Source organism: Thunnus albacares, chromosome 14 (genome assembly GCF_914725855.1).
Source record: "Thunnus albacares chromosome 14, fThuAlb1.1, whole genome shotgun sequence".
NCBI lineage: Eukaryota > Metazoa > Chordata > Actinopteri > Scombriformes > Scombridae > Thunnus > Thunnus albacares.
The window spans coordinates 7,998,730-8,011,624 of NC_058119.1; the positions used below are offsets into that span (position 1 = coordinate 7,998,730).

Sequence of the window (12,895 nt, forward strand, 5' to 3'; positions counted from 1 at the left end):
AAAAAACTGAATACTGTATTACATGCTGCAACAGACATGCTGAAATTACTATGATGAAGAGAGAAAACACAGACAGCTTGAAGGGGTATTATGTGTTTTGAGCGTGGAGACAGCCTGGGAAGGGCTGGTCCATGTTGGGTTTTGGGATTACCTCATGCACATGTAAGAGGAGAACCCCCCCCCTTCCAACTGTGACCTAATGTGAACCAAGTCAAAGTTTAATTAGCACCTGTCTGCAGTGCACCCTTTGTTGTTCTTACTCCTCTTTCTGCTCTCTCTTACGTTTGTTTGCAATGTTTTTCTTGTTTTTACGGATGTCACATTGTCACAGAATTGTTAAAACAACTGAAAAATACTGGATTTGATATTTGGATACATTTTGATCATTCTTTTCCTGGATCACTTTAGATAGTAAGACCTAGATGAAATGTTTGTTAATCGAATGAGATGCGTGTTAGCAGAGAAAAAGTCCAGTGACCTGATGTGGGATGTGTAATAAGATCACTCTCCAAAGCAGCTCAGTAGCATGCGTTCTCTGCATTACCTCAGTGTTTACCTGCCCCAGTACTCAGAGTAATTCATGACACTTCCACCTATTTTTATCTCACTGGACACTGACAAGCATATCCTACTGCCGACTGGTTTAGAGAGTGTGTGTGAGGAAATCTGGAGTGTTAAGTCAATGAACTGTTGCTTAGATCATTTTGCTGCTTAAACCATGCACTTTCAGTACTTTCATTGTTTTAACACATTACTATTACATTACATTTCCCAATTTTTGTGTTACTTTTGGACTGAGCCAGGATAGCTGTTTCCAGTCTTTATGCTAAGCTAAGTTAATTGGCTACTTGAGGTTGCTTCATATTTACAGTATAGACATGAGAGTGGTATCAATCTTCTCATCTAATTTTCAGCAAAAAAGCAAATATGGAAATTCCTCAAAATGTCAAACTATCCTTTTTTTAAAAAATGAGCTTACCATTGTATGCGTGGTTCTCTAGCCATGTGAAAAAGGCATGATAAATCTGCCTTTGTTAAGATTAAAGGACCTCAGTAAAGACCTTTCACCAGCAGGTGTGGTGTCAGCAGAAAATGTATGATCCTGATTAGATGCAACCATTTGCACTTGAACCACAATCTGTGTAATAAGATCCTACACAACATCTGTAGTCCTTGAGTAAGACTTGACAGCCATCCGTGGGGAGCATTTTATAAAGCAGTGTGAAGGTAACCCCCCCGCACTCAACTACCCTATAAAATATCATGACCAAATCCTATTTACACGTGTGCACCTGTACACCTGTTGCACAGGTTGCTAATTTCAATTCAACCCCAAGAGGTTTCACTCCCTATCCAATTTGTCTTTATCCAGCATCCAATTATTACATTATTTATCTGTGCAGGCTGATTCTGAAAAACCTCTCCTAGGTAATTATTTTTAAAGAACAAATTTCAGACAGGAGCACAACTCGCAGTAGGCAGGTGGACCCATCTTCTTACCAACAGACTAAAACAATGAGTTAAATGAAAGTAAGTGACACGTTGAACATGGGGAAACACAAAAAAAGACAAGCCCAGAGACAGCAAGGGTACAAAAAGGCCCCTGACCCCTCTATTGTAGGGAGATGTGCCTCCAGAGATGAGCCAGCTCTACAGCTGGAAAGGTCAGTAAGCACACAAGGTCAAGCCGGCACAGTTCTGCTATACTCAACATCAAAGACAAGTCCAGCGCCTGTCATGCTCCCTCTGAGCCTGGTTGAAAACAGCAGCGCTAATCCCTCCGACCACTCGCTGTCGCTCTTACAGAGAGGACAGAGGTCAGCTGGATGTACAAATCCTAATAAGTTGATTCAATTGTAGCAACTTGCTGAACTTAAAATGCAATCTTTGATGTGTGTTGAAGCTTTTGCCCTTTGGACCTGTCTTTGTGTGATGCGTAGAGAAGAGAATGCTACTGAATTAACATATGCCCTTTAGTGAGCACTTTTATTCAAAGAATGATGTCTTTTCTTCTTTTTGAAAGCAAATTGAACATTTCTAGTTAAAGGAGAGTGAGAGAAAGTCTCACTAAATGCATGATTCATGAGCCTTAAAAATAATGGTCTCCATGGTGATTAAATCTGCAGGGAACACAACTTCAAAGTAAAATTTGATGAAATGCTGAAAATGTTTGTCAGCCCTGTAAGCTTCTTAGTTGGGAACGTTAAGGTCACAGTGGCTGCCTGATGGGAGAAAACATTATTACGTATACGACCACGGGAGAGAGGGCTGATATTTGGAAAGCCAGTCACTGGACTACTTACCTTCACAAGTGGCCTTTTTCTCACCCCATCTGAAAGAATTTTAATGGAAAGATGCCAAGGTGGATTTTGGAAATGAGATTATTGGGCAACTCTGTGCAGCTGCCCACTGTCTAATCTCCTCATGACAGCTCAGAAATGAGGAGCCTCTTATCATCTGTCATTCCTTCTAAATCCAATGTGCCTTTTGCCATAAACACCAACTGTTTTAAAACCTCAAGTCTTTGCACTGAAACCTGAGCTTTAACAACCATCATCTCAATGCCTGAAATTGTAGGAGTGTGATTGTGTGTTTTAGTACTTCAGTGCAAGTGTGTTTACCCACATTTAAATGTCTGAGTGCTGATAAGTTTCACCCTCTAATTAAACACAACTGTCTGGGCTGATTGTTGAAACAGCAACTTATTAATCCAACAGCTGGGCAGAATCAGGAAACCAGATAAGAAGCTGTTACAGCTATCTGTGCCAAATTGGTCAGCTTCAGCAGGACATTTGTGAGGATTAAGTGGAGATTTTTTTCAACATGTGTCATAGTCATCAGAAGAGGAGAGAGGTTGAGATGTTGCCAACATTGCTTACTCATTCATGAAGAAAAGCTGAGTGCGTTAAGTGAAGGATACATAAAAAAATCGAGCTGTCTCAACATACATTAAATAACACTTTATTCAAAAGAGAGAGACAGAAATAGTTATAATCAATGAGCAAAATGAAGAAATTAACAGAAAATAAACTATTACTTGAAATAAAAAATGTAAAAAGATTGGTTTTATTTCTTAACGTACAGACAATTGTATGACAACAATTTTGCCCATGAAATCACCAAACGCAGCCACATGCTATGAGAAAATGTAATTATAATAACATAACTATTTACAAATTAAGTGTACATATAATAATTGTGTTGTACCTGCTTTTATACATGCACCATTTTTGTACAGTTTCAGTTTTAACCACTTGTTTTTTTTCTTTTCAACAAAATAATCAGTGCACAAATGAAGTCTCTCAGTGATAATTAAGGGAACTGTGCTGAAAGACCAGACAAGATCTTTCCAACAAGTTTTCAGAGCATTTCCCACAGCTCTCTGTGTTTTTCATGCTGCCCGGGGGAACTCTGCTAGACCAGGGTCATGACCTTCAGGGAGGCAGGCTGAAACCGGCGAATCTTCTTCTTTAGGGCTCGGGAGGCTTTGATGCGACAGGCTGAGGGCTCGGGGCGTGGGAGCTGCTGGAGGGGCCGTCCGGCGGCAGTGGGCCCAAGTGCAGCCTCAGCCCACACTAGACTTCCCTCCTCCTCGTGGCTGTCCACCTGGTCCCCCTCGTCCAGGGACAGGCTGCTGTCGGAGTCCGAGAAGGACTGGAAGCTCTGGCTGGACTCACTATCTCCAAAGCGGTTGGTGGTGTTGTCGCTCATCTCCCCCTCGCTGCTTTCAACAATGGTGGAGTGAAAGAGTGAGGCACATTCAGCTGAGTACTCAGACTCACATCTGGGTGGGTAGTGGGCCGACACATGGAAGGGTGCTGGAGGATATCTGGCATTGAGACTGTGGAGGAAAGAGTTAGAGGACATGGAGGTTTGGAAGGGGCGAGGAGGTCCTACCCACTGGCCTGGCTTGGCACTCATGCTGCGGACAATCTGCATGCTCCCTGGTGCCTGAGCATGGGGCTCTTTTGACCTCTGATTCTGAGCATACGAGGCCTGGAACATCTCCACATTGGATGGCCACTTGGCAGCCCCTTGTTTCCTCCTCCTCTGCTCTACAGGCTGCTCGTACTCCACACATTGCAGTCTGCGGCTTTTGCTGGACTTGGTAACAGCAGGGATAGGATGCGGCTTAGGATAGACTTTGTGGGTGTGCATCAGTCCCAGGCCACAATGGCTTGAGTCTGAGCCTGAGCCCTGTCTGCGCTCCTCTGTGTGATGGGTGGTAAACTTCTGGATCACCTTTCCTTTACCTGATCTTCTCGGTTCTCCCTTGGATCCACTGCTCTCTCTGGTCCTTTCACCGGAGGAGTAGCCATGTTGCTGCCTCATTGCTCGGGGTTTCTCACTGCTTTTTCTCCTGAGTTTTACAGCTTTGGTTTTACGGTCTGCCTGTCTCACCTTGACCCTCTGAGAACCAGCAGGGACAAATTTGGCATGGACAAACTCAGGGGAAGCTGTGTGACCAGTGTGAACCTCAAAGCTTTGACTCTCCTCTGTGCTGGAGCTGTGAGCCATGGCTGGTCTCTGCCTGTGGCCCTTCCTCTCTAGTGGCCTTGTTTCCGGATTATCCCCACATCTCTTCTCTGAATGGCTTCTCGCTATGCTACCATATTCTCCCTGTGTTTTGTCATTTCTCTTCAAGGATGAAGTAGTGACCTCATCAGAGCTGTACTCCCTCATGGCAGTAGGATAGGAGCACCGGTATGAGACCTCCAGAGCTCTCACTGACTGTTTGTGGTTTGTGTTATCAGCTGTGTCTTGACTGAAGTATGTCATACAGTGCCTCTTCTGGTCATTATCTTGTTGTATGATGTTTGTGGTCTGGGCCGGAAGAGGCTGCAGCTGAGACACCTCTTTCTGAGACACTTCAGGAAATACAGGTACAACCTCAGTGGGCTTCCTGTGATAGTCGTTGTGTGTCTGCAGAGTCTCTGTGCCCATTTCATTCTGGATTTTGCTCAAGCTGCGCTGGAGGAGCTTGTCAATGTAACCAAGGGTCTTGGTGTCATAACCCATTTGTGCCCTTCGGAGGGTGTCAGATCCATTCACCGAGGGTCCGTGCCCCTCTAGAAGTCCAGGTGTGTCTGGTTCGGCCCCGTGGAAAAAGATGGGGCTCTGGAGAGCCACAGCATGCAGGGGGCTCGGGTATTGATACACTTCCGTCCCACTGCGGGACACCAGGTTGCTCTGGAACTTGGGGTCCACTGTGGAGGTTTTCGGATTTGGGCACATTGAGGGTTTCTTTGAATCCACTGATTTGTAGTAGCTCGGTCCTTGGGCCATCATCCTATCGAGATCACCTGATAAACACATGGGCAACACAAAAATACTGATTTACCTTTCAAATCACACATTCACTGAGGAATTACATGTTATTATGCAAGAAACTGCATGTTGAGTTGCTTAGTAACAGTTGCGTGGCTCCCATTTCAACACAAGACTGGCTTAAACAAGAGATTGAGAGATGTGGTTACCTGTTGACACAGGTCTTGGTCGTGCCTGTTCGGTGGCACTAGTGCTTGCTCGGATCCTGCTGCTGCCCAGATGGAGGCCTGTGGCACGTGGAGGGTTGGGCTGGGTAGTGCTCTCATCAGCTGAACGCCGGCGGCAAACATCAACTTGTAATGGAGGGCTAATGTGAGAATTAGCAGGACTCATGGGCGGGAGGAGAAGGCTTGTCTGGGAGGATGACAGGCACTCGCTGTACACTGAGGTGCACGAGTTGGACAGCGAGCAAGAGCCGCCATCACTAAGCTCATAGAAACCTGGAGAGAGCAGAATGATTAACTCATGAGTATTTTCCTCAGGATTTAACAGTCATGTGATGGTAGATTGGGTGTACGCTTTAGTACTAGAAAGTAAGCAGCTGTAGGGCTTCTTGAGACTATGTGCTTACAGACCTGAACTTGGCCTGCTGTCACTCTCCAGCTGCTCTGTGGAGGCCTTGCTCACATCCAGCTTCAGCTCACTGATCTGTTGGTCCAGCTGCTGCAAGTGAGTCTTCAGGCCTACATCCTGCTTCCGAAGACGAGACTGCAAAACAGGCAACACATAACATTTTAACCTAACCCACAAAATATGTGCCGGGTCAGCTAAACCAAAAGGCAAATCGGGAAGAGCAACAGTGTTTTGCAACAAAACTCCTGGCACACCCACATGCATACAAATACACAGACATTCTCTGTACAGGTTCATGTTCAGTGCTTTATTTCCATGTATGAACAAGGAAATAAGCAGAAAAGTCAGGATGTAGGTAAGCAATGCTATAATTTCATTGAGAGAATGCCTTTTTAAGATAAAGGATGCTCTAATGTACAGCCATCTGAAAAACAAAACCAACCCAGCTGTGGCTGATGATTAACCCCAGCAGGACATGGGGGAGCATGGAAGAAGCAGTGGTGGGTAACTCATTTCTCCCCCACAGCGAGGGCCTGGCCATTGTGTAAACGACTTGAGGAGGAAAGCTTGGGGGTTGGGATGAAGGACTGTTTGCTTTACAGCTAGGACCGGGCATTTTACTGTTACAGTTGTTCTCAAAATAAGGGCTGAGGGTTATTAAGTGCAAAATGCCGCATTTCATTAATGTTTTATTCTCTTGTAAAATCAAGTTAGGTCAGTTGATTTCTATTAAAACATCAGCAAAACGATGACCTATAGTAAAAGGTTTCAACATCTGGTTTACATGTATCTACTGGTGTCTTTTTAGATGGGTTGTGGTTGTATTTTGGGTGACTGTAGAACACAATTTGAACCTTATGGTGCCCCTGTGTTGTACATTTTACCCTTCGTTGCATTTGCACAGTTCTATTGAAAGTCATGCATAGCACCTTAATCCCTGCACTTCCTGTTATAATGGCAGCAACATGGAAAAAGCTTGTCATGGAAAACTCCACACAGCCAGTTGTCAGTAGCACTCAGGGGCCTCTCTGGGCTGAGACTCTCACTGAGTGTCATTCACAGCAAAATATACACCTTTAAAAAAACCACACCGCCATCTTTTTTTTGCTTAAATTTCCTGACATTAGTGGTTAATGATTGAGGGTGCCCCCCTGCAGTGCAGCGCTCACACACAAATACAGTCCTCTGGTCCTGCAATGAACCTTGATTTATGACACCTATCCTACTTCCTACCCCCAGCTGAGAGCATGAAAGTGTGTCTGGTAATAATTGAAGACTGGATGCACATGAGCATCAGCTGACGGCAGGATTCACATGGATGATTTTATTCCAAGGACTATTTTACTGTAATTTTTTGGGAAAAGAGTGAGCCCAATGTCAGCCTAATGGTATAGAATATAAATATAGTAAAAGACGTACTTCCTATGGTACAACTAATTACGACATACACATAATACCCCTTGAGAGGCATTTTAATTATTCTGTTTTATGGCTTTTCATTTAAATAACTTCCTACCAGCTGTTGCTTCAGGGCTGTGAGAGTCGCCTCCAGCCGCTGTTCCTCGGCCCCCATCATCCTGGGACCCTCCGGACCTGCGTGGACAGAAGTCACCGGCTCCTCTCGGTCCACCTTCAGTGCCCAGCTCACCATATCGCTCTGTCTGTCTCTCAGCAGATGCAGCTCCTGCAGCCCGGCCAGAGCAGCCTGCAGCCTCTCCCCGACCCTGCTGCGGTCCGCTCCGGCTGCGGCGCTCATCATCCCCGCACAAGAACCCTTCCTGCTCAGCATGCTGGAGAGTAGTGTCCGGGCATATCCAGAAGCAAAATGCAAAGGAAATGTCTTCGTTGTACCCCGCTGCTGGCTCGAGATGCTCCTCGCAGGATAACAGCGTCTGTAGTTATGTCTTACTGCTGCAGTTGACCTGCTTGGGTTTTAAACTACCTGTTAGATTGAATCTTGAGCACAGAGGATACACTGAGCTCCTCCCACAGACCAAATGGTCTTCCTCCCTATTGGCTGGCCACTGGGTCCCAATGAACATCTGGTACTAATCCTCCCCATTCAAGTCTTCACTTGAGCTGCCCGGGCATGTACTAAGTTCATCTGCATAATACCACATGCCATGATAAGCATATTATTATGCTATTTCCACTGTTCTTTTGTTGTTATTCTTCTCTCCAGTAATACTGAGAGTCTACTCTGAGATGGGTGCTCATCTTTGTGAAAGTGTGAAAGTCTGCTGGAGGTGATTTCAGGGAAAGTGAAGTATTGATCCTCAGTCATCATCATTATGAGGCAAACAACCACCTAATAAAAGAAAAGAGGAAAATCATCTGAAAATTATAAATTTTAACAGCTTGTTTATTTGCAGGGATTCAACTTGAATGTAAAACAGAACATTTGAAATCACATTTACATTGAATGAATCTGTTGCATATCAACCATTTGCTATCTACATAAATGTTAAATAAATTCTCTATTCAAGTAGGAGCTTTTCTTGTTTTTTTTGTTAACAGAGAAAGAAAAACAGATTGAAGTGGCCTGAGGGCAGAAATAGATGAATGGCACCCCCTCGTGGCAGTAAGGAATATTGTTTTTCTGGCAAGTGTTTGTAGGCATTCATAATTTAGTGGCAGACAATGTGATCTGATGCATAAATACACATTCTCTCACTGTCATATCACTTTAATTAACAGGCACGTCTCTGTCCTACTTGAAAATGATCTTAAACCTCTTACATTTACACTTTTATTTCTCCCTCAGTAGCTTTGAAGTAGTTTAAATAATCCTCTTCCACAATGTTGGACATAATCACAGCATATATGTTCTCTGTAGCTTGTTCCAACTGGTCATGTAAGCTATATGATGTTTACATCACAGAAACCATTCAAACACAAGTCTCCATTTTTTCCATCCAATCAGAAGCAAATATTCCAGATGTCTTGTGCAATATTTGTGCAATTAAACCATTTGTTTTTCTCAAAACAAGTTAAAAAGAAATCTGTCAGTGAGATTACATATTTTTTTCCCAAACAAACTTGTTTCATGACATTTTAAGAGATAATTATTTTATTTCCAACTTATACTTTAAGGCTCAATGTGAGACTAGATAATTTATTAAGAATCCTTACGGCAAGGCCTTGAGCCAGGAGGAGCAAAAACCTCTGAAAAAACATCACACATCAACATCATTCTGTTAAAAAATAAGACTAAATACTGTAGTAAATAATAATCGTCAGTGAATCAGTGAATTAGTGAATCAGTGAATCAGAGTTGGATCAGTGAATCTAGTGTGTTCTACTTCTGGTCACCCTTTAAAACTACATAACCCTTATTATTTGACCCTCTGTTGCTGTTTTTGGTTTTAAAGTGTCAGTAGCCTCAACAATATGACTCATACAGCAAATATCAAGTATCCCTCTTGTTTTCTTTCCTCCTGAGCTATTGCTCATCAGTCTCAGTCAAATGAAACACTTGTTCTCATTTTCAATAATCTGATAACACATAAATAAGAGAAGGATTGAGCCCTCATCACAGGCATAGGCAACATGAGGCAAGCTACAAACTATTCACTTACACTGTGGCTGTTAGCACTGTATCACAGGTGGGGCGATTCTTTGATGCTGATATCTCCAGCTATCTTGAAGCCAGAGTTCAAAGGAAATACCAAAATACCAGGGGCGGTGTACACCTGTGTGAGCATCACACACGCACAAACACACACACACACACACACTCACACACACACACGCACACACACACAAACACAGGACACACAGCACACAGTCAAGGTGATTAAAGTATCTTAAATTCAAGTTTAATAAACAGATCTGTCTGATCATTAATATGTGGTTTACATGCCGTTTGAATGGCTTTTTGAATGTGAATTCACAGTCAACGTGCATTTGTATAATGAATTTGAAACACTAGAGGGCAGTCTCACATAACTTCTCACTCTTGCAGGATAAGTTTTATTTTCTGATAAATTGCCTGTGGATACAGAATATTTTATATCTATTATACTTGCTGTTATGTAATTGAATGCAAAATGGTGCAAAATGAAGTTGGTTCATTTAGCTGATAATTTTTTTGAGATATGGAGCTCAGTCACTTGTTTACCCAAACACACATCCCTGTCACTTTGATAGTGCACTTTGGTAGGCCCCTCATCAAGATGCTCACATTATAGCAAATATAGAGTGCATTGTGAAGCCCACTCCTCACAGGGATAGCGTCATGTCCTAGTGATGCTGCTGGCATACAACACCGCATTGTAATGCCTGGATGTCCCTCTGCCCCCATCCCCTTCAAAGCACTTCCTAAAGGGTGACATCAGCTGGGGTGCTGGCCCAAAAGGTGCCCTGTTTTTGTTAATCAAGAGAAGATCTCTTAAACTCCTCCACCCTGGCTTCTCCAAAAAAAACCTTTTTACCCACCACTTTGCCAGGCTAAATCCAGAAAGCTTTGTCTCTGTGGAGGTTTTTCTTTGTGTGGCTTCTTCTTTGTGTTCTGCATTTATCAGCAGATTTTCCATCCTCCCTCCCTTTTTTTCCATCCACTTAAGAAATGATAAAGCAGCCAAATGTTGATAACGAAACAAAAGCACATGGGTAGGGATCCCTTTTACTGTATCCAGTATACTTGTTGAAGAACAGCTGCTGTGGTAACAGCTTGATAAAAGCTTTGTACCTGCTTAGGTAGATGCAGATGGAAACAATGGAAGATGCTGCCACAAACAGGATGTGCGGGATGGAAGTCAGAGAAGTAAATATGGGGTGTTGTCATATGTGGGACTGAGAGAGTGTCTGTGTGTATGTGCGAGAGGAAGAGCTGAGGAGTGAATCTGTTGTCAGCTCTGTGTACATGGAAAAAAAACAACCTGTTTCACATGTAGGCATTGTGAATTTACTACTTCAAAGGAGGAAAATCTGATAAAGACACTCTGATGCTTAAAAAGAGGCAAAATTCCTATGATGGGTGTTGTTGATTTCAAACTATTTCCGGGGGTTTGTTTCACATAATTGTGTGTGTGTGTCAGGGGATTCCCATGCAGGTTCTCTGATTGAAAATCCCTTTCGCAGGTATTCTGTCATCAACAAAGGCGAAAATAAGGAATTTCGGAGATCAAAGTGGCTTCCTATATCTGACAACAGAGCCTCCCTTGGTCTGCCACGTCTGACCATGACAGTGCTGGTTGTTTGAATGAATGAATGAACCTCAGAGTCCCTCTCACGCAGAATCCCACTTTTTTGATGTTGAAGGACAGGTTCACAGTTTTTCAAATCTGTCTTAAAACAAAAGTCAGGTGCCCAAATAAACACTGAAATAGGTTTTTCTTGCCACCGTTTCTCCTGTTCATACTGGCCATTAGAAGATCCCTTCATAATGCACCAATATAAGGGATGGGGACCAAAATCCACAGTCCTCCTTCTGTGCAAAAAGTTATTTAAAAGTTCATCTGAAGCTAACATGAAGCTTCAGCAGTCCAGATTAGTCTTTTTAGGAGTCCCTCTTTCTGTTACTAGACTTCCACTGCAGCTCAACAGGGAAACGTTGTCTGAGGAAACCCAAAGAGGGAAATTTATGCTAAAAAAACTGTAAATATGGCAGATATCAACTTGATATGACTAATTCAGACTGCTGAGGCCTCATATAGCTTCAGATGAACTTTTAAATGCATTTTTGCACAAAATGAGTGTGTGGACACACTGTGGATTTTGGCCCCTATGACTTACATTGAAAGCACATTTGAAGGGGATCTTTTAATAGCCAGTATGAACAGGAGGAATGATTACAGCAAAGAAACCCTCTTTCAGTGTTCATATGGACACCTGACTGTTTTAAGACAGACTTGAAAAGTTGTGCACCTATCCTTGAACATGCAGCCACTCACCAGATGTCTACTTCCTCTTATGAGTTACTGTGGGAGATTATGGAGTTAGATTTTATTTCCAATGTGAGTTTTACTGGCAATAAAAAAGGCATTTTGTTCTTTATCTGCAGCTTTTTATGAACCCTTTTTAAGAAAAGCTTCCAGTGACTTTGTCTCCATGGTTTTGAGTAGGTTGAAACCTTAGACTTATTTTTAATGCCTAAAATGATTTCTAATCTAAAAGCTCCAACTTTATCTCACCCATGAGACATGTCCGGTATTCCAGCAGACCACTCGAGCACTCCTTAGTTTTAAAGCTCTTATTTTTTATTTTGAAATTCTTGGTCATTTCCAATAAAAGCCGTAGTCAAAGCTGTATCCAAGAAACATATCCCGTTGCTACTCCTTTGACACTGAATGATGTCGGCTTTGTGTATGAAGTGACAGTTACTAGGTTTTTACAAGGTATTTGAGATATGTTCTGCTTCATAACTGGTAGCACTACAGTTACCGTCAAACTTACTTGAATGCAGAAGCTCAGGCAGTCACAGCACAATCCACCATGTCAGTTTCCAATTCATTGTCAGTGGAGCAGCTCCAGGATTTATCTCCTGATGAAATCCAAGATTAGGGTCTTGTTTCTGTGGGTTTTAGCTTTGATTGAGAGTTGTTCATGCCAAAAAATGTTGAATGAACTGTCGAATGTTGTTCGAGTTTTCTTTACTTTACTTGATCCAGCAAGGACATTTGATTAAATAGTGCAGTGGGGTATTGATTAAACCAGTCATAAAATGGGTTCCTTTGGGTATGCCAGCCAGGTTGTTTAACACTTATAATGTACTAAGAGGGAGTTCTCAGTCAAAAAGACCTATTGGATCATTTTGGTAAGGCATAAAGAAGAATTTTACCTGCATTTTTGATAGCACACTGTTTTGTGGGCATGCTTAGGCCTGTCCCTAATGGTGGACCTGATCAGTCATATCTCCCTTTATCATCTTGTCCACCATGTACTGAACTACGTCTTCAGACCTTCAGTTGATTTGCCCTCAGAGTGCAGCACCTCTGCACATAAGAGAGACCTTTATGCTGTATGCTCGCAAAATTATCTCCTCATCAAATTT

At 42.8% G+C, this 12,895-nt stretch overlaps 1 protein-coding gene across 1 annotated transcript; it reads right to left on the bottom strand.

Annotated features, from left to right (window-relative positions):
* Positions 1–2,945: 2,945 nt before the first annotated feature.
* dact2 (dishevelled-binding antagonist of beta-catenin 2) lies at positions 2,946–8,277 on the bottom strand. Its single transcript, XM_044373815.1, has 4 exons — positions 7,418–8,277; positions 5,904–6,036; positions 5,478–5,768; positions 2,946–5,303 (listed from the first exon to the last, which is right to left on the bottom strand). The coding sequence occupies exons 1-4, from the start codon at positions 7,688–7,690 to the stop codon at positions 3,415–3,417; spliced, it is 2,586 nt and encodes an 861-aa protein (XP_044229750.1). The 5' UTR covers positions 7,691–8,277; the 3' UTR covers positions 2,946–3,414.
* Positions 8,278–12,895: the final 4,618 nt, after the last annotated feature.

Coding starts and splice junctions, on each gene's coding strand:
- dact2 (XM_044373815.1), bottom strand. CDS start 7,690: ATGCTGAGCAGGAAGGGTTCTTGTGCGGGGATGATGAGCGCCGCAGCC. Junction 5,769..5,903: donor TGACAGCAGGCCAAGTTCAG/GTCTGTAAGCAC, acceptor TGCTCTCTCCAG/GTTTCTATGAGCTTAGTGAT. Junction 5,304..5,477: donor ACCAAGACCTGTGTCAACAG/GTAACCACATCT, acceptor TGTGTTTATCAG/GTGATCTCGATAGGATGATG.